The 18,190-nt window shown below is 45.0% G+C and overlaps 2 protein-coding genes across 4 annotated transcripts; one reads left to right on the forward strand and one right to left on the reverse strand.

Moving 5' to 3' along the window:
* The first annotated feature begins 82 nt into the window (after positions 1-82).
* On the forward strand, positions 83-5,691 carry trim25l (tripartite motif containing 25, like). The gene is made up of 16 exons (XM_026301785.1): positions 83-826; positions 1,312-1,407; positions 1,585-1,818; positions 1,973-2,132; positions 2,210-2,242; positions 2,342-2,380; positions 2,480-2,515; positions 2,624-2,677; positions 2,779-2,826; positions 2,950-3,012; positions 3,166-3,411; positions 3,544-3,648; positions 3,909-3,944; positions 4,035-4,106; positions 4,302-4,367; positions 4,819-5,691. The coding sequence occupies exons 1-16, from the start codon at positions 197-199 to the stop codon at positions 5,391-5,393; spliced, it is 2,493 nt and encodes an 830-aa protein (XP_026157570.1). The 5' UTR covers positions 83-196; the 3' UTR covers positions 5,394-5,691.
* Positions 5,692-5,858: 167 nt separating this feature from the next.
* trak2 (trafficking protein, kinesin binding 2) lies at positions 5,859-17,920 on the reverse strand. 3 transcript variants are annotated; one of them, XM_026301780.2, is made up of 17 exons: positions 17,802-17,920; positions 15,619-15,806; positions 15,106-15,291; positions 12,744-12,803; positions 12,039-12,115; positions 11,827-11,943; positions 11,324-11,542; positions 11,150-11,228; positions 10,917-11,047; positions 10,692-10,766; positions 10,302-10,439; positions 10,113-10,192; positions 9,810-9,950; positions 9,424-9,722; positions 8,767-9,276; positions 8,548-8,647; positions 5,859-8,387 (listed from the first exon to the last, which is right to left on the reverse strand). In XM_026301780.2, exons 2-17 carry the CDS (start codon positions 15,671-15,673, stop codon positions 7,595-7,597), a joined length of 3,060 nt encoding a protein of 1,019 aa, XP_026157565.1. In that variant the 5' UTR covers positions 15,674-15,806; positions 17,802-17,920; the 3' UTR covers positions 5,859-7,594. The 3 variants fall into 3 exon arrangements, with proteins under 3 accessions (XP_026157565.1, XP_026157563.1, XP_026157564.1); XM_026301778.2 differs by having other exon boundaries at positions 9,424-9,950; XM_026301779.2 differs by lacking the exon at positions 12,744-12,803 and having other exon boundaries at positions 9,424-9,950.
* Between the last annotated feature and the right edge of the window lie 270 nt (positions 17,921-18,190).

The raw sequence follows: 18,190 nt of genomic DNA on the forward strand, positions 1-18,190 counted from the left end.
GGTGGCTCTGGCCCCGCCCAGTTCACCTATCCCTGCTCTCACCTGAGAGACAGCATTTTCATTCTTACCTCTTTACATCTCTGGATCTTTCTCTCTCGTTCTGCTTTACATTTCTAGAAAACTCAGAGTTTCTTACCTGCTAACTATTTCTCTATTTCCTCTGTGTCTCCTTTTCATTTTGTCTGAGAGAGCCAACATGAGTGGTAAACTGTGGACAGAGGAGCAGTTTAACTGCCCTGTGTGTCTGGATCTCCCTAATGATCCAGTCACCATCCCCTGTGGGCACAGTTACTGTATGGCCTGCATCAAGGACTTCTGGAGCAAGGACGACCCCAAAGGCATCTACAGCTGCCCCCAGTGCCGCCAGACCTTCTGCCCCAAGCCCTCCCTATCCAGGAACACCATGCTGGCTGAAGCGGTGGAGCAGCTCCGCAAAGGGGCCCTCAAGTCTGACGTGCGGGATTCTATGCGTAGCGCCCGTGGTGTCACCTCCTCCTCATCAAAAGCCAAAGGGAAGCTGTCCTTATCTGCAGTGCTGTGTGACATGTGCAAAGGAGAGCAGCGAGCGGCAGTGAAGAGCTGTCTGGTGTGTATGAGCTCATACTGTGAAGCCCACCTGAAACCCCACCAGACTCAGAAGGCCCTGAAGCCGCATGAGCTCATCGCACCTACAGCCAATCTGGCTGAGAAGATCTGCACCCAGCACAAGTACCTTCAGGAGTTCTTCTGTCGCCAGTGTAAAGTCTTCGTCTGCTGGCTGTGCACCAGCAACCAGCACAAAGGCCACGAGTGTGTGTCCACCAAGGCAGAGCGCTTGGAGAAACAGGTAGGCAAGTAGGGATGTTGCAGTGGCTTTAGGCACTGTGATGGGACAGTGATGGGCCATAAGTCATTTACCTGTGTACTGTTAAGTGATGCAATACCAAATATCAAGGTCAAGTCTTTTTTTAATAAAAAATGTAAAACTGTGTTCTGTTTCAATTACAGTGTAAGAGTCTAAGCCATTAAATGTCCATCACATGTTTGAGTAAAGTAATTAAGCTGTTTGCTGTTTGGCAGAAATTGGCCTGTTTGCAATACAACCGTCCTTTGTCCACTGTGGGTTTGTGTGTGGGTGTTGTCATCCATTACTGCTGCTCCTTTTGTCTACGACTGTTGTTGTAGCCAGGCTGAGCACATTCCTAACCACATTCCTTTCCAGTCATGATGCTCCACCTTCTCATGGTGCCTTCTGCATCACACATACAGCTGTTTCCTTGTGCTTCTGTTCATCCTTGGCTGAGACTGATGTTTTTACATCTCCCCCTGTAGAAAGTGCTGTCAGAGATGCAGGCAGCAAATCAGCAGAGACTGAAAGACCGAGAGCAGGAGCTAAAAGACATGAAGAAGATGATGGAAGGGGTGAAGGTTAGTTGGCAGTTTTTGTCTTTCTTTTTGTTAACTTCCCCTAAGCTATTTCTTGACATGAAAATCACATTTTCTCTAAATAGAAATTTCAGATAGGAGTGAAATGGGCCTTGCTGCATCTGTATTTTGGAATGCTGGGACATCATCAGCTTATTTTCTTCTTGTCTGTATGTGCAGCAGTCCTCAGACAAGGTGCATGATGATACAGAGCAGGTTTTGCTAGATCTGCAGCGATCAGTGGAGCATCTGCAGGAGCTGCTGGAGGAGGTGCTGGATCAGGCCTCCCTGGAGAAGATGGGCCAGGCCCAGGAAGTTACTGACAACCTGGAGGCCGAGATCAAGGAGCTAAAGAGGAGGGACACAGAGATGAAGGACCTGGCCCACTGTGAGGACCACATCCACTACCTGCAGGTAAGCTGGGCCAAGATGTTTGTCAAGGGATACAGGTTGTACTGGAGGGTTAGACCACCATTATTAAATCAGATCCCAGTAGTCCATAAGACAGGGATTCAAATCTGAATGCATTTTCTCTAAAAGTGAAACTAACCAGCATATTTTCCTTCAGACATATGAGTCCATGTGCAATCCTCTGGAGTCAGGGGACCTGCCCCCTGTAGTGGTCAATCTGGAAGCTTCCTTTGACCCTGTAAAAATTACCATCCTGGACCTGAGGGAACGAGTGGAGGACCTGTGCAACAAGGAGCTGGGCAAGATCACCAAACAAGGTCTGTTGATAAAGTTAACTTATTGCATACCTTCTCATGTTTTATTGTTATTCATATTATTGTGTATTCTTTTCCAGTCAATGACACAACACTGTTCACTTTGGGCGACTGTAAGTTCAAATTATTTCAATATCCAACACGGTCATAACTGAAGTTGTAGTTGTGTTGAGCCTTCTGGCATAACATTGACTTTGTATTATTTTATCCAGCCAGCCGTCTTGGAGGGCAGAAGGGAGGGATTCGAAAATGTGAGCTTTGTATTTTTCTTACTTGATCCGAATATGTTATAGGACTTCAATTTCCATGATCCTAAAACACAACTTTTAAACTTCTCCTTTTTCCTGCAGTGTTTTCTGGTCTGGCATCCCGCAGTCGTTCACCGGGTATGTTCAGAGTTTTTTTCTATGATCCCTCATTTTATTTTTAACTTTTGCATTTTTTTTATATAAATATTTGTGTGATATATATAAGATTTCCATCATGTTTTACAGCTCCTTCACCCGTTATTTCAGTTGGATCGCTGAGTACAGACAGACGAGGACTCGGTACAGTACCCTGACTCATTATACTATATGTAATAATATTAAAAGTAATTCTATATGCAGTCCATATCAAAGATTACACCATTCTGTTTTTTTTTTTTTAGGCATAGGCCTTAAAAGTCAAGACGTGAGGAGCAGAGACACACCACAAGGTTAGCCTGTGTGTGCTACTGAATGAAAAGGAAAACATTTCTGAATTAACACCAACCCCGTAGTGTTAGTCACTATTATGGATGGTGTAGCTTTAAAATTGCAGGATTTCTTCCTTGTTGCAGACAGAGGAAACATGAGCTCATCCAGACCTCGGGACAGGCGGAGGAGAGAGGAGAGAGAGACGGGTAGGTTCATTGCACTTTGCCTGGCAGGACGTCATGTTGGATGTGATTTAAAATATTTATCTCAGTCCTCAGTGGCCCCAAGATTAGGGTTTGTTGGATGGTCCTGACACTGATCATAACCCAGCCATGATCTAACATGTAATTCCAAAACAGTGAGGGAGACCAACCCCAGATCTAGCCCTAGACCCAGCCCAACTCCCAGTCGCAGAGAGTCCCAGTCGCCGTGGAGCAGGTCCAGTCAGAGCCAGACACCCAGCCCAACTCCCAGTCGCAGAGAGTCCCACTTGCCATGGGGCAGGTCCAGTCAGAGCCAGTCCTCCGCTGCAGCAGCTCACACACCAGCTCCGATCCCAGCCTCCCCAACTCCTGCTCCAGCTCCTGCACCAGCATCAAATGGAGGTATAGTGCCTACATTTAGACCAAGAGACTCCTGACATGCTGCCACCATCTGGTAAAATGTGTACAGTTTTGGTGAACAATGCTCATGAGAGAGTGGAACATGTTTTTTGTTCTGTTGTCCCTTCTGGTCAGGTTTCAGTCGCATGGCATCGATCAGCAGCATCTTCCGCTCCCGTCGGCATGGCACTAAACAAGCAACCCCGGTTAATGACACTCCACCTGAAGAAGAAAACACATGTAAGGCCTGACTCCAACTCCCATACAGTACACTCCTCTCTAAGGATGAACCACTACACTGTCAGGTTGACTAGACACTTCATACAGAAACAGTGGAATAAACCAGAGTAGAATTAGAAGTTAGAATTTTCTGAAAAACACAATCTGTCTCTAGAAACCAGCCCTTTGTATCAGTGACAACTGTAAACTATATTCTGTTATATAGCAAGTAGGATACATTTTGTACCATTTAAGTGTGTGACTCTGACTACACTCCACAGGGAGGATGGCTGCTCTACCTGAAACACCAACAGAAGGTAAGATTGGCCTTTGGATATGTGAAAGTCTAACTGTCTAACTGAAACTTGTGTGTTAAATGTATTTAATGTCACTTTCTTATTGGACAGTTAACCCCAGTCTCTTCTTGGACTCACCCACCCCTGAATCATCCTTTAATCACGCTCCTGTTTTCCCTACATGTGAGTTAATGTGCTTCATCCTCATGACATCTCCATACAAAATCTGAAAACACATCACAATTCATTATAAATCCTAAATATATTATTCATTATTTACAGCACAGAAAATGAGACTTTGTAAAATAAAGTAAATCAATATAGGAGTTCTTTATGCATGAAGTGACATATTGTATTGTGTTGGTTTTTTTTTTCCAGTGAGAGAAATCAACATTGACAGCATCCAGGCCCCCGAGCCAAGGACCAGAGAGGAGTTCCTGCAGTGTAAGTCTCACTACAATATTATGTTTCAGATCATTTCAGGATGAGCAGGTTAAGAACTTAGGCTGTCAAAAAAAATCTGAGAAGGAAAAAGTATTTTTTTTACAATACCTACCTCACACGGTGTCTTTATAACTCCACCTAAAGCTGAATATTCTTTGACACACCAGTCCTGACTCCAGGTCCACTTTGTAGCTTACTCCAGTACTTTTAATAATATGACATGTTCACAGTCAGTAGCAGGGGTTTGCTCAGTTGTTATGGAGGTGAACACACAAGCTGAGCAGGAAACAACTGAGCAAACTCCATCAGCTGAAGAAGACACTGAGTGGGCCTTGAGTTCAGATTGTCAAACTTGTATTTCCAAGGGCAAAGTTAGACTTTAAAGCTGAAGGTATGTACTTCATTTTCAAGAATATGTGAATAATTGTCCATTAAACCCACGCTCTCCTAGACTCTGTGACCTTGATCCTTGACCCCAACACAGCCCACCGACGGCTGGCTCTCTCAGAGGGCAACACCAAAGCCACGCTGCAGGGGGTAGTGCAGCCCTACCCTGACACCCCCCAGCGTTTTGATGGTTGGACCCAGGTGATGTGCCAGAGCCCACTGTGTGCCCAGCGCTGCTACTGGGAGGTGGAGTGGAGAGGGCGAGGCTCCTCTATTGGTGTAGCCTATGGGGCGTTGAGCAGAAAGGGTTCAGACTCCAGGTCGGGGCTTGGCTACAATGCCCAGTCCTGGGCCCTGGAGCTATCGGACACATGCTGCTCAGCGATGCACGACAATGAGAAAAAGGACATACCAGTTTTCTACTCCCCACGTCTGGGCATCTACCTGGATCTGTCCATGGGAACGCTGGCGTTCTACAGTGTGGCAGAGAACATGACACACTTACACAGCTTCCGGGCTAACTTCACCCAGCCTCTTTACCCTACTTTCGGGGTGGGGAGTGGAATTGGGGTGGGCCTTGATTTCGCCCTCGGCCAGTTCTCTTCCAGTTCTGACAGCATTAAGATCTGTCCCATGTGAGGCTGCAGGCTGGGAGATGTAGTGATAGGTGGATAATGTTGCTGCTAACAACAATTTTTTATAATAGTTGAAGATCCTGTACACCCAATATCTAAACCCAGATGATTTTACTAATGCCTCCTAAAAAAATCAGTTATTGCAAGCAAAGGGCCAGTACCTCACAGATCAGCCTCATGTTGGTATAGAATTACTATACTATTCATAATTTAAATACATTTGAAAACATATTCAGGAAAGCCTGCTCCATAGTCTGTACTCCCTGAAAGCAGAAATTAGCAGTTGTTATTTTCAGGTTGGAGTCTTGTTGTCTAATAGTCTGAGATCAAAAAAATCTGTACTTGATATGAAATTGACACCCAAATGTGGATTGTCATTAGTTCTGAAATAAAAATGACATTTCTTCAGTGTGTTATCTTACAAAAACAGATTTTTAGGTAATCCAGTTATGACTAATAAGACAAGTAGGTGAGTCAGTGACTTTATTTCCATCAATTTATTTTAAAAAAAGAGGCAACTGAATAACAGCCATGAATAGTTTACAGAGAATTATGATGTGAGAGGGGGGACCTGAACAGGGCTGAACCTTCTGTTTTACTGGAAAATATGGGATATGACAACTACAACTAATCTAAAGATAAAACAGTTTGATAATGCTTTCTCTCCAATCCTACAAACATACAAAACTCTTGTTTCTTTGATAAATAATTTACAGCTAATTAGCACTAAATGCACACACATATACACTTGCAAGCCAGAGTATTCAGTTTCTTCAAAAATAAAAACAACTTTCAATTTATTTGGATTCCCTTCTGTTGGCCTCTAAATATGGAAAACAAAAACATACTGGGAAAAACGTGACAATTTTAGGACAAAATGTTAGCTGACAAGGATTCAACAGGCACATGTTATTCTAAGTCTTCTCAGTGATGTTAGAATCCATATACTTCAAATTCAGGTATCATAAAATCAAGGTTTAAAAAAAGTGCTGTAACTAAAGGGGCTCCAACACAAGCTCCCATGTATATAAGCATGAAATTAAATGTTAAACAAAACATTTTATATGTATATTTATATGTTATCCCATTGAAACAGTCCTATAGAAATGTGTCACTGACTTTCCCTCTAAACAGACTGAACCTGAACGTCCCACAGGTCATCGTGCTTTGGGACAGACTTTCCTTTGAAAGTGGTGTAATCTTTCCAACATGTATATACAGTAGCTCTAAATTAACATAAATTAGTAAGTGCAATTAATATATACAAAGATGGCTTAACAGGAACACAAATCAGAACATTACTGGCTTCTACTTAAGGCTTCATACCATTAAAAATACAAAACACAAGGTCCTGAAGGAAAAAGGGAGCCCCTCTCTGCTTGTGATTTGGTCTAGCCTCACCCATCTACCGACAGATGCACGCTGGGACCTGTAGGCAATTTTTGACGCATCATTTGGACGCTTGTAAGAGGCGAGAAAGGAACCCGGCACACGGATAATCAGCATCTGTGCAAGAACAGTCTACCGTAAAATCCTTATATTAATATTGGCATGTTGCCTGGCAGTATGCTGTTAAGCCAGTTAGCTCTTAGTCTTCTTATTCCCAAAGTAATAAACACAAGCTGAGTCCCTTCTGTTGTTATTGTAAAAGTTATTAATGTGTCTCTGTGTTATGGGCCTGGGCAGCTAGCATGATACCGTTTTATACTGTTTACTACAGATTAAAGCTTTTCTACCTCACCACAGACAAAGCCCTTAGCTTTTAGCAAGGGCTCTGGATGATCATCCCTTTTCTCGTCCCCTTCTATCTTCCTCCTCTGACTTGAATAAACCACGTTCACCCTTCCATCCATACATTCACCTTACACTTATTCCTTCTTTCCTAATCCACTTCCACAAACCTTCGTCCACTTGCATGTTTCTTCCTCTGGTCTACGGTACCTGTGCCTGAACATCCAGAGCCTAACAGGAAAACTACCAAATGTAATTCATACACAACTGAGAAGGTACTGAGAGCTGAAAATCCCAGTGAGAGGCAAGCTAAGGCCTTAACTAGCATCATGGCAAACATTTAGACACAACGCCACAGTTGTCAGTTTAGTTATATTGTGCTTTAAAATGAATGAATAAAAAACAAAGATTGTTCTGCCCACTGATGCTCTGACTCCTGAATACTGATGAAGGCGTAAAGGTTCATCCCACTCCTCAGCGTTTGGTTGAACTTGATGGGGCGTGGGATACGGAGGCTAGATGTCGGCGCCGCTCTTTAAGGTTTCCCCATGGTGAAGGCGGGAGGGCCAGAGAGGTGGGGTGAGAAGGAGGTGTGGGGTTACCAGTTGATTTTCCCACTCGGGCACCAATCATGGCTGGGAGGCTCTGGTTGCGCCTGAGGCCATCCAGTAGGCTCCCTCCACCTGCTGACACAAAAGTGGCAGAGTCCTGACGTGGTGCTGAAGCATCAGACTCTGAACCCTGAAGAACTTTTGTGAATCCCAGCCGTCGCAGCCTCTCCACTAGCCCGACGCTGACCGAATTGGTCCTAGCTCGGGCTGATGTGGGCGAAGTGACAAGGGCTGGGCTTTCCTTGGAAGGGCTTGGTAGGTCGGGATGTGGAGCGCGGCCAAGATTTAAGCCGTAAACATCCTGGAGAAAAAGCTCTGCAGGCCGCGAGGCTAGGAAATTGTCAGCAGGCTGCTGGCGGGACTCAGTGGGCACAGGGGAGGGAGCAGGTGAGTGGGAAGGGGAGTTAGGGGGTGTACTTGGGAGAAGATGGAAGAGGGGCTGCTGATGAGCTGGTCTTGAGGGTGGAGGTGCAGTGTCACTGGAAACTTGTGCCGAAATGCCCCTCTCCAGGACCAGCTTGGCCAGGCCACTGGTCGGTGCAGAGGGGCGTCGAGGAGGAAAGGAGTCGCCCAGGCTTAGCCTGCAGGGGGTTACAGGGGTACTGGGACCCGTCCTCATGGAGCTGGGTGTATTGGCCAATAGAGATGACTGAGAACTGAAAAACAGACAGAAGGTGAGAATCTGCCATGTCTCTTACAGTAGTGGGTTTAAATCTGATGCTCTCTGCAGGGTGTCAACCACGGTTGTTCCATCATCACTGCACAATAAAAAAATATGACATCAAATATAAGTTCTCCTTATTGAAGAAGCATTACCTTGGCGTGACCTGTGTGATGTCACTGGGGTGCAGGATGCGGCAGGTCGTAAAGGTGTAGGTGGAGAATGTGGAGCTTTGACTCTTCCCTGGATTTTGGACTAAACACACAACCAATCAGGTATGTGAACAACAAAGTCACTCACTACAGTAACAATAACAGGAATAACATTGTGATGTAACAGGTTAACAGAGTGCCACTTCAACAGCTAATATTTACCAGAGCATGGTGCAGTTGTTGATGTTGAGGTGCAGATCTGACTGAGTGTAGAAGCTCCTGGAATGGGCTGAGGTGATTGGCTGGATATCTGTGTGAGCTGACAAGGTGCGGGGGTCAAACAGAGGTCTGGTCTGACTGAGGAGGAAGTGGCAGGTGTCCCAGGTGACATGGAGGTGGCAGGAAAGAGGGGTATAACAGGGTGAGTTGACTCCGAGTACTTTCTGTCTTTCCTCTCGTCTGGTGTAGATGAACAGTGCACCTTGAAGGTGATCCCGCCTTCCTCCTCTTCCTCATCCTCCTCTTCCTTACTCTGCTCTATAGCCCCTTTCTCAAGGACACCAATCCCTCTGTGCTCTTCATCCTCCTCATCCTCCTCCATATCAGACAGGTGGTAGACAGCATCCTGAGCCAGTGGACGGAAACCCTTCGTCACTACGCCAGGGTGTGGGTCCAGGATGGTGGCCAGGTGTGGCTTGGCCAGCTGCTGCCAGTGGTGGAGCGTCAGAGAGCCTGGAAAAGACGTTTTTATTAGTTGATCAAGTTCTCCTTTACACATCTTAATGCTTTTCACAGCTGATCCACGTCACCTGGCTTGTGGAAAGGAGTAAAGGACTGCTGCTATACTGGGAAAGTGAGAGGCACAAGTGGACACTTTACCTTCCATGGGCTTGACAATCTGAAGCTTCTCAGGCAGATAGGTCTTAAAAATGCTGGAGCTGATGGACAGCTCAGACAGGTTGGAGAAAGAGGAGAGCACGCTGCCGCTTGGTGAGCTGCAGCTGGTGCCTTCCCCATCTGCCTCTGCCCCTGACAAGGTCTGCAGCTTCTTCTCCCGCTCTGCCTGGAAGAACTGACGCTCAGACAGGAAGTTCTGTCGCCGTAGTGACAGGCGGTGGAGGGCCCTGGTGAGGTCATTTCCTCCTGGGGAGCCTGAGTGTCCCAATCGCACCTCCTCCCTATAGGCATGTTTGTGGAGGTCAAAGGGTCTAATCTTCACTCTTAAAGTAACACACGTCAGACAGTTATTTGTGTTTAGAACGTACCCCTGAGCAGACTGGAAAGGCTGTGCAGTCATCACCAGTGAGCTCTGTCCTGAGCCAGGGATATGAGAGGTGGCTAAAGTCGCCCGAGATGCTGAGGCATTGACGGAGCGGACTGTCTGGAAAACTCGCTTCTGGGAATTTCTGCAGGGAACAAAAGTTTATTGAAACGACCTGCTAAAAGTGAGATTTAATGTTGGTGAAAACTGAATCAGTCGTTACTCTCCTTTCTTTTTCTGAAACCACTTCTTGGCCAGCCTTATGGTTGTCTCAAAAAAGAAGAGATTCTGAAGCTGGGTTTCTAACCTTTGGTCCTGAAAGGCAGTCTCTTCCTCTATACTCAGCTCTCTCCTCATGGTGCCCTCGATCTCTGCTGCCAGGGAGTCCTGTAGAGTTTGAAGTCAGTGGAAAATAACGACCCAAAGAAAAAAGAAAAAAATGTTAGTAGTGTGTATCGAACACACTGCTACATAAACGTCAACGTGTTTATCTCACCATGGGGTAGAGGCCATAGGAAAGGTGCCTTCGCATACCAGCAGAGGGCGTGTTTTTACTGCGAAGTTCTTTGATCTCTTCCTGAGACTCATGGAGCATTTCTACACATTCAGCATTTCTCTCTGCCAGCTCATTCAGCTGCGGCACACACAAACAAGCAGTGGACATTTCAATGCCTTCTCCTGATTATCTACTGCACACAGAAGCAGAGGACAGGCTTTAATAGGTTAAATTACTTTTGTATTCAGACTGTAAATGTGTCTTTTCATTGCCCACTAAATGGGCGTACAAACAAACTACTGTGGTTCTTAACAGATACTGAACATAGGACTCACAAACCTGGAAACATGGGTTCAGTTGTATTCATTTAGTGTTCGCGTGAGACTGTACCTCTGCTGTGAGCTGTCTCTGAGCGTCTTTGGAGGCCTGCAGGTGGATCCTCAGCTCCTCTTTCTCCAGAGCCAGCTGTACAGAATCACAACAGACAGACCTTTAACCACACACACAATAAATGCATTCACTCAGGGAATATCTTCATGTTTTTACGTGAAAAATCATACATAAAATAAAAAAGCAATCCCAATGAATTTTTTTTTCAGTGTACCGCCTCCTCACCTCCTTTACTCTGTGTTGCAGCTCCACTATCTGGGTGAGCAGCTGAGCGATTTCCTCCTGGTGTCTGAGCAGCTCCTCGTTCTTCTGAGACAGTTCATCAGTCAAGGACACCATCTGGCTGTTGGACTCACCTGAGACCCCCAAACACACCACCCAAAGTTCAAAAGAGCCCTCCGCATGAGAAAATACACCTTTTCAGAATAAACGTGTAGATGTGTGTGTATTTCACTCACGGAGCTCCTTGACACAGTCGCTCACCAGCTGCTGTTCCTTCTCTTCATAGGTGATGGTGTCTCTCTTCAGCTGACTTGCCTGGTGTTCAGAATGGAGAAGAACCTTTCAGCACTTTCACCGTCTTAAAATGTGGCTTTAATTCCTATTATTTTGTGTTTCAGTGAAGCCCGTACCTCAGACCTCAGAGACAGGTTCTCGTCCTCCAGCTCCTGCAGCTTGATCTGCAGAGACTCCAGCTGGATGAGGGCAGCAGCGGCAGTGGTTCCCCCCGGTGGCTGAGGCTGCCGGAGGGGGGTGGACACACTGGAGTCTGTCTCGCTCTCCTCCGAGGCGCTGGCCACCATTCGCAGCAACTCGTCCTTCTTACTGAGCTCATGTTGCAGCTGGTGAACCTGGCCAGTGGACAAGGATTAGTCTGGTGCCTCAGTTATTAGTCCCCATTTTTATGTCTTATCTTCTTTTATAGCATTATTGTATCTGTCAACAAGCACTATTTTGGTTTAACTTCATTTGGCTTCTTCATTAATGTTGTTTTTAGATGTCCTTATTATACTCCATGTTTTATATGATACAATTAACTGCTAATCGTTTAACTGTAGGGGACATTTTCCTTATCTGCATTTTTCTTTTTAAATGCAGTAAAGTAATTTTTTATTTTTTATTTTTTTAATTCTACCTGGTCGAGGGCCTGAGCCAGCTGCTCCTCTAAGGCTTCATTGCGTTCCTGGAGCAGGTGGTTCCTCTGCAGAAGCGAATGACCGATCCGAGCTGCCAGCTCCAGGTCTCTGTCCCTCTGTCCAACAAGAGCACAGAGACAGAGGTTCAGTCGGCCAACCGGCTGCTGTTTCTCATTGGAAACCAAAGTGCTACAAGTGAGGGAATGTCTACCTCAGCCAAAAGGTGAGTAACCACTTCAATGTCATTGTATGTCTTGGTCATCTGCTCCACACGATCGGCACTGAGGACTGGCCAGAGAGACGGTTTTACTCACAGGACACATGTAAACAAACAAGCAATCTAGTTTGCACTTTGTGCCATTTGCATACAAAATGTGCATTCAGGGAACTACATGCAAACACAACTCAAAATTAAAATAAAGCCAACATATCAATTCAAATGAATCCACAAACTTCTGCAGCATGCCAGCTAATTACTTCCTGATAAAACTTTCTGACCACAAGCAACGGGGGCAGCCAGTTGGTCAAAATGTGCATGTAGCATCAGCAGCCAGTCATTAACTGGCAAGGTCACAGCTGAACTATAAATCAACTGATGCTATCCATTATTTGTGAGCACCATAAACATGGCGAAGTGGTTGCTAGTGGTCTGACTGTAATTAAGTCACAATATCCCTAAATAGAAAGAGACCACACACTATATGGAGCTACATTACTACAAGCTGTCTACAATGACAGGCAGCAGACCTATACTACACAATCCCCTGCTGTCATCTACAAGCAGGAAGCAGAGAGGGGTTTCAGATTCAAGGTGAATGTAGCTGTTGGAGCCACACTGACGACTGAAGCCCCTCTCTCACTCCGGAGCTAAATGAGGGAGACAGAGCAGAACAGGCAGGTAGGGAGGGAAAGATACCTTTGGAGAGGCTCTGTGAGCCAGGGTGGGAATATGAGGAGGGCTCCAAAGCAAGATATGCTAATGAGAAATACAAGAGAGAGAGAAAAGAGGGGAAAGATCAAAAGGGGTAGAAGCAACCAGCTTGTTTTAAGATGAACTGGACAAAGTCAGAAAGGCGGAAAGGATGAACACAAACAACACAGAGGTAGAAGGATGAAGCAGAGAGTGAAAGCTGAAGCTTCAATAAATCAACTTCATGTAGAAACATTAGTTTGTTGCGAGTCAGAGAATCTACACATCAATTAGTTTGGTCCACTTTTAGCACCTGAGTGTGTCTCGCCAGCACTGCAGCACTCCCTCTTCCACCTGTTTAAAGAGAAGTGGCATCTCCAATCATTGAAACATTGCCTTTTACTAACACATAAATCAGACTCTGGACTCTGGACCTGCATGTGGCCCTAGTACTTTGTTTGCTGTGTCATTCATACACCTTGCTTTTCTTTACAATTGTAGCAATTGTAGCTTTGTGTGAATCATTTTTCTAAGCAGAGACATTACTAGCTGGCTAATTTTTGCAATGTTGCACCTCTTAATACTGCTGTTAAGATTTCTCCTCGTTCTTCTTTTGTGAATTCTGGGAAACTCCTGACAGTATATTTCAGCAGGGATTAAAAGTATTAAGTGAAGCAGCTGTTCCAGTGGATGAGAGCTGTCGTCCAGTAATCTGAGGCCCCCACTGACCTCAGGATCTGGATGTTAAAAATAACCTCTGTCCGACACAGACATCCTTGTTTCACATAGGAAGGCAGATACAGAGCACACGCAATGCACATAATCTAATGTGTTACTGTACTTACATACATGTCGTTATTTGCTGGCTGGAGAATGGTGTCGCTGTGTAAATTACATCCATGGTCTAGTTTGATCCCATCATAATGCAGTAACAAACACTAAAGGGACTCTGGCCACAACAGCCAGACTGCATAACCCCAAAGTCCAGTTTGTGTGTGTGTACAGTCGATATTCCATGGCTTTATGATTTTATATCTGCTGTTAAAACTGCAGATTAGCAGAATCTGTCAGAGCACTCCCCTCTCTTTCACAACATGACACAAAAAAATTGACACTTGAGATGATTGCATCATCATATAGAAATATGACATACTGTCTGCAATCTATAAATATGTCAGTATGTCAAACCACGTCTTGTTGCATATAGATTTGCTTTAGAACGGTGGGAGGAATTGACATATTAACATGCCATGTCAGTGCACGGGCATCAGGGACTATTAATAGGGCATGTTTGCTTTAATCTGCAAAAGTGGAGCAAGCAGAAATATGAAACTGAGAAGCCCTTACTGTACCCTTTCTCTCACACGTGCCATTAACACACATCATCATGAAAGCAGCATCTACCATGTTCTATAATCTCTGCAGGAAACTAACTTCACTTTGTCATGTTCTGTCTCTGTTTTTCTCAAACATTTGAAGATAAGTTGTAGTAACATATTAAAACATAAACTCAGGTCATATATAAATTGGTTTTAAATAGGAAAAATTTGTATTGCAAATTATTGTGCAGGAAAAAAACAGACAGGAAGTCTATCAAAATGTCAACACTTCTCCCACATACCGCAGCTTGCTTGAATGTAAATACAAAAGCACAGATTTGCCCGCTTCCTGTCTTCTGCTGGTGTAAACACACATAATGACTCACACATATAAACTGTACTCTTTGTCTTGCAGCCTGTCGTGTCCTTCCTGACCTTGCAGACATGACTGACAGCCACACCAACTCACATGTCTCACACACAAGCACTGAGCTACTGGCTATCACCTTCCCTCACCTTCCATAGCGAAGTTATCAAAAACCTTCTTATTGTGGATGTTTAAAACTGGCATGGTCCTCCACTCCTCTCTGTCCTGTTTTCATCCTCTGTTTGTCCACTCTGCCCCCCCTCGTCGCTGCTTGTCCCGTGACTTTGCCCGACCCTGGCTTTGAACTAACTTTAACTCTGCTCACTGTTAGTCTTTCTCTCTCACCATATCACAGCTGTGCAACATACACCGGCCAAGACAAACAGACACATGGACAGTCCTGTGCCAAATAATAGCAGTAAATCCCTGATTTTTAATTGAAGAGAATGCACGTTGTACAAAATGAATCCCTCATGTGTGTGTAATGCACTGAGACACACAAAAACACCATCTGTTCACTGGTGTCGCCACAAGCTCAACCAGTTGAGACAAAGCACAAAATAGGTAGACCACAGAGACAGGACACAGTGAGACAGAAATGCAAGGTGGTCATTTTCATCCTGACCCAAAAATTAGGTGATCAACACTTTTCTAGGTTTTATGAACTACTGAACACACTTACTCATATAGCGAAATGTCTCCTCTGCCAGCACGGGCGAGATTGTGTTGTGCTGCCCAGAACCTTCGTCTGGAGAGCAGCTCGGGGACAGCACCCAGTCCTGGCTGTCTGACAGATAGATGGAGCCGGCCGAGCCAGAGCCCACCGACCCCGAGCCGTAATTTCTCCCACTGCTGCCCAGCCCCTCATCTGGTCATTACAGGACAAAGTAACATTCATGAATCAGCATCTAATGATTAGATTAAATAAATGTACCGTCTTATTAAGTAGAATAATCACAGTGAAATCATTCTGACATGTCAGAATGACCATGAGCTGATGAAGCAGTTGAAAATATGTGTGCTCTCCTGGCTCAGGGACAGTACAGGCTGATGTCCTCCCACTTGAGTTAATATGTGGTTAAATGGGACAGGCTGGTCCCAATGCTACAGTTAGCCCTAAAACACGACATACTGTACTTCAGGGCAACACAGATTTAATACATAACACACCTCCACACAGCATGGACCCCCCTACCTGTCTCAGTGCTTGACTCTTTCTTCTCCACCGCCCGAGTTTTGACTTCAAACATGTCCTTTCCTTTGAGTGGGAGGGGGCTCCCCACCCGTGAACACAAAACCGGACAGGATAATGGGGGGGCTGCTATCGCTGTGACATCACATCCTGTTCCTGTGCTGACGGGTGGTGCCCACGAGCACCTTTACCTGCAAAAAGGTGTGCTGGTGTCAAAGAAGCTACAAGATCCCTACTCTTTTCTATTTCCTATGGGTGATTTTTGAGATGAGTAAATGGTCATTATTGAGAATGTACAGGAGGAAATATAGACAAAAAAGTAAGCTAGCTGATGTACTGCAACTCTAATACTTTTTCATTTCACTCGTATGTGCCATATGCTGTTTTCAGGGTGGGCTGACGGGTGAGACGAGTCCTCACACATCCTGTTGCCTCTCTGTGTGGACTGTTGCAGGTCTTAAAGGGACGACTGCAGGAATGAGACAGGATGGGTCCACTTAAGGGGATGGATTCAGCAGAGGCCTCTCAACAGCTCTGAACATGGTAATGTTCTGTCATGTGCACAGGGGTTTTTGGTCTCTACCTTTGGTGCTAAGTGTTGAGTCCTCAGTTTCACTTTAATTAGTCTGTCACACCTAAGATGCTATAACCGCTCTGAGCCACATAAGACACAGGCTGAATAGAACCCCTCATAATGAGCGAGCTGAACTTAATGTTTAAAATTGTTGGCTGAGTTTGAGTAATGGTGCTACTGTGTCACATCAACTGTAAATAAGAAGTAGCAAAACTGCCCTTATGTTGTACACTCATTGGTAGATTCATGTTTAACCTTGGCCTGTGTCAGTATGTGTGTATCAGTAAATATGCCTGTGGAAACAGTCCTTAGGCACCAGTCATCGTCTGCTGACATAACACTGAAACAGTTTGCTCCATAAAGGAGATTAGTGTGATGCATGCAATGCTACAGCCTGAATGTGCTGTAGCAGATACAATGGACTGACCCATTAATGACACTGGTATTGACTGAACAATACTGGAATTAGTAATAATCGCATTAGGCATAGGAAAAACACTGCTGATAAATATTGCATGTATCAATGATCAGTCTGAGGAATTCTGCATCCATCCTTTTATATTCATCTCAGCAGCATCAGCATACATGCTTTTTCCCTTATCTCATAACACTGTCACAGCAGCAGCAGTCTTCTCATGTGGATGAGTAAAATCTAAAAACAATAATTATACCAATTCTCATTAACATCTTTCCAAAAGCCTAGCTGCATAAAAGAAAATTAAACCGATATTTGTGGTTTCCATCAGTGACCTTGGTTTAGAGAAGCTGGAGAAAACTCAGACCACAATCTAGAAAGTGTCCCTTGGTGTTGGTGACTGCACATTATAAAGATGCCAGTTGCCAAGTGTAGTAGCAGTGTGTAGCCCTGACAGGAACTCAGATAGCATCAGCATTATACAACACGCTACTCTGTCCCAGTCTCCTCATATCAGCCTTTCAGACTCCATCTCCCTTAGAGTCTAATCTGAGCAGTCAGCTGATGCTCTGATTCAGAGTGACCTACAACCACAGCTGCAGTAAAAATGTCATATTCAGATGTTAGCTAAGTTCCCTCTTTCTGAAAAACTGTACCCTGGCTGTCACAGTGGAGAGGAATAGCTTTTTTGACTTTCTTCACTGCCTCCATTTGCGATGCCTTAACGCATCTGCCCTCAGTCCACGGGCCAAACCGGACAGGGCCTGAGGGCTCGCTTTGAAAGAAACGGGACATGGGAATCAGCATGTGACACTGAGTGGACCCGAGATCTCATCTGCACCAGCTCTAACAACAGAATCTGTTCGGACAAATGTACATTTTAAAGACTCTTTAATGGGCAGCAAACGTACAGTCACACAAAACACGCCCTAAGAACTTTTAATGAATCATCTGGAACTACTCTCCAATTCGGCTAGACTTGAACAGACAATAAATATTAGAAAGACTTTAAAATAAAAGCCTCGCCAACAGTAGCTACCATGTGTAATAACAGCGTTACTGAGCGTTTCCTCGCCTGTGGCCGACGGTGACCGCTGCGTAACGGCAACAACCACCACGAGCTCAAACCGGCAGCATCTCTCGCGCGATCGGCTTTACAGAAATAAAATACCGATATTGATTTGTCATAAAATTTACCCCAAATCCAGCGGTGCATGCGGTTATCTGTCAATCCCTTCACCGAAACCTTCACGTTAAATAACAATGGAAGGGAAGGGAGGGAGGTGGCGAGAAGCTCCACGAATCATCAGCGTGCGACGGTAAGAGCTCGATGACGTTTGTCTTAAGCGACAGATATCTGTATCAAATTAAAAGCCCTGTCAAAATATCAAATTCTCGCAGCTCTGGTTCTGGAAATAATGCGGTTCGGTGATAAAGAGGGAAGCTCGGTACACGTGGCAGAAGCGGTGTCGGTATGAACTTCAGAAACCAAACGTCGTTTAGGATATCAGGCTTCCCTTTGCATTTTCACTTGTTTACTTCGAAGCTCCAGCGTCTGTTTCAGTAAGAAAAAAAGGTAAACAGCT

This window comes from Mastacembelus armatus, chromosome 2, assembly GCF_900324485.2.
Source record: "Mastacembelus armatus chromosome 2, fMasArm1.2, whole genome shotgun sequence".
NCBI lineage: Eukaryota > Metazoa > Chordata > Actinopteri > Synbranchiformes > Mastacembelidae > Mastacembelus > Mastacembelus armatus.

Bases quoted from the DNA above. Each gene is read 5' to 3' on its own strand.
- trak2 (XM_026301778.2), bottom strand. From the start codon at position 15,673: ATGTTTGAAGTCAAAACTCGGGCGGTGGAGAAGAAAGAGTCAAGCACT. The intron at 12,804-15,105 runs GTAAGTGTGTTC...ATTTCTCATTAG, and splicing joins GGAGACATTTCGCTATATGA to CATATCTTGCTTTGGAGCCC. The intron at 10,193-10,301 runs GTGAGATAAACA...CAAACTCTACAG, and splicing joins CCTATGGCCTCTACCCCATG to GACTCCCTGGCAGCAGAGAT.
- trim25l (XM_026301785.1), top strand. From the start codon at position 197: ATGAGTGGTAAACTGTGGACAGAGGAGCAGTTTAACTGCCCTGTGTGT. The intron at 2,381-2,479 runs GTGAGCTTTGTA...TTTTTCCTGCAG, and splicing joins GAAGGGAGGGATTCGAAAAT to TGTTTTCTGGTCTGGCATCC. The intron at 3,013-3,165 runs GTAGGTTCATTG...ATTCCAAAACAG, and splicing joins GAGAGAGGAGAGAGAGACGG to TGAGGGAGACCAACCCCAGA.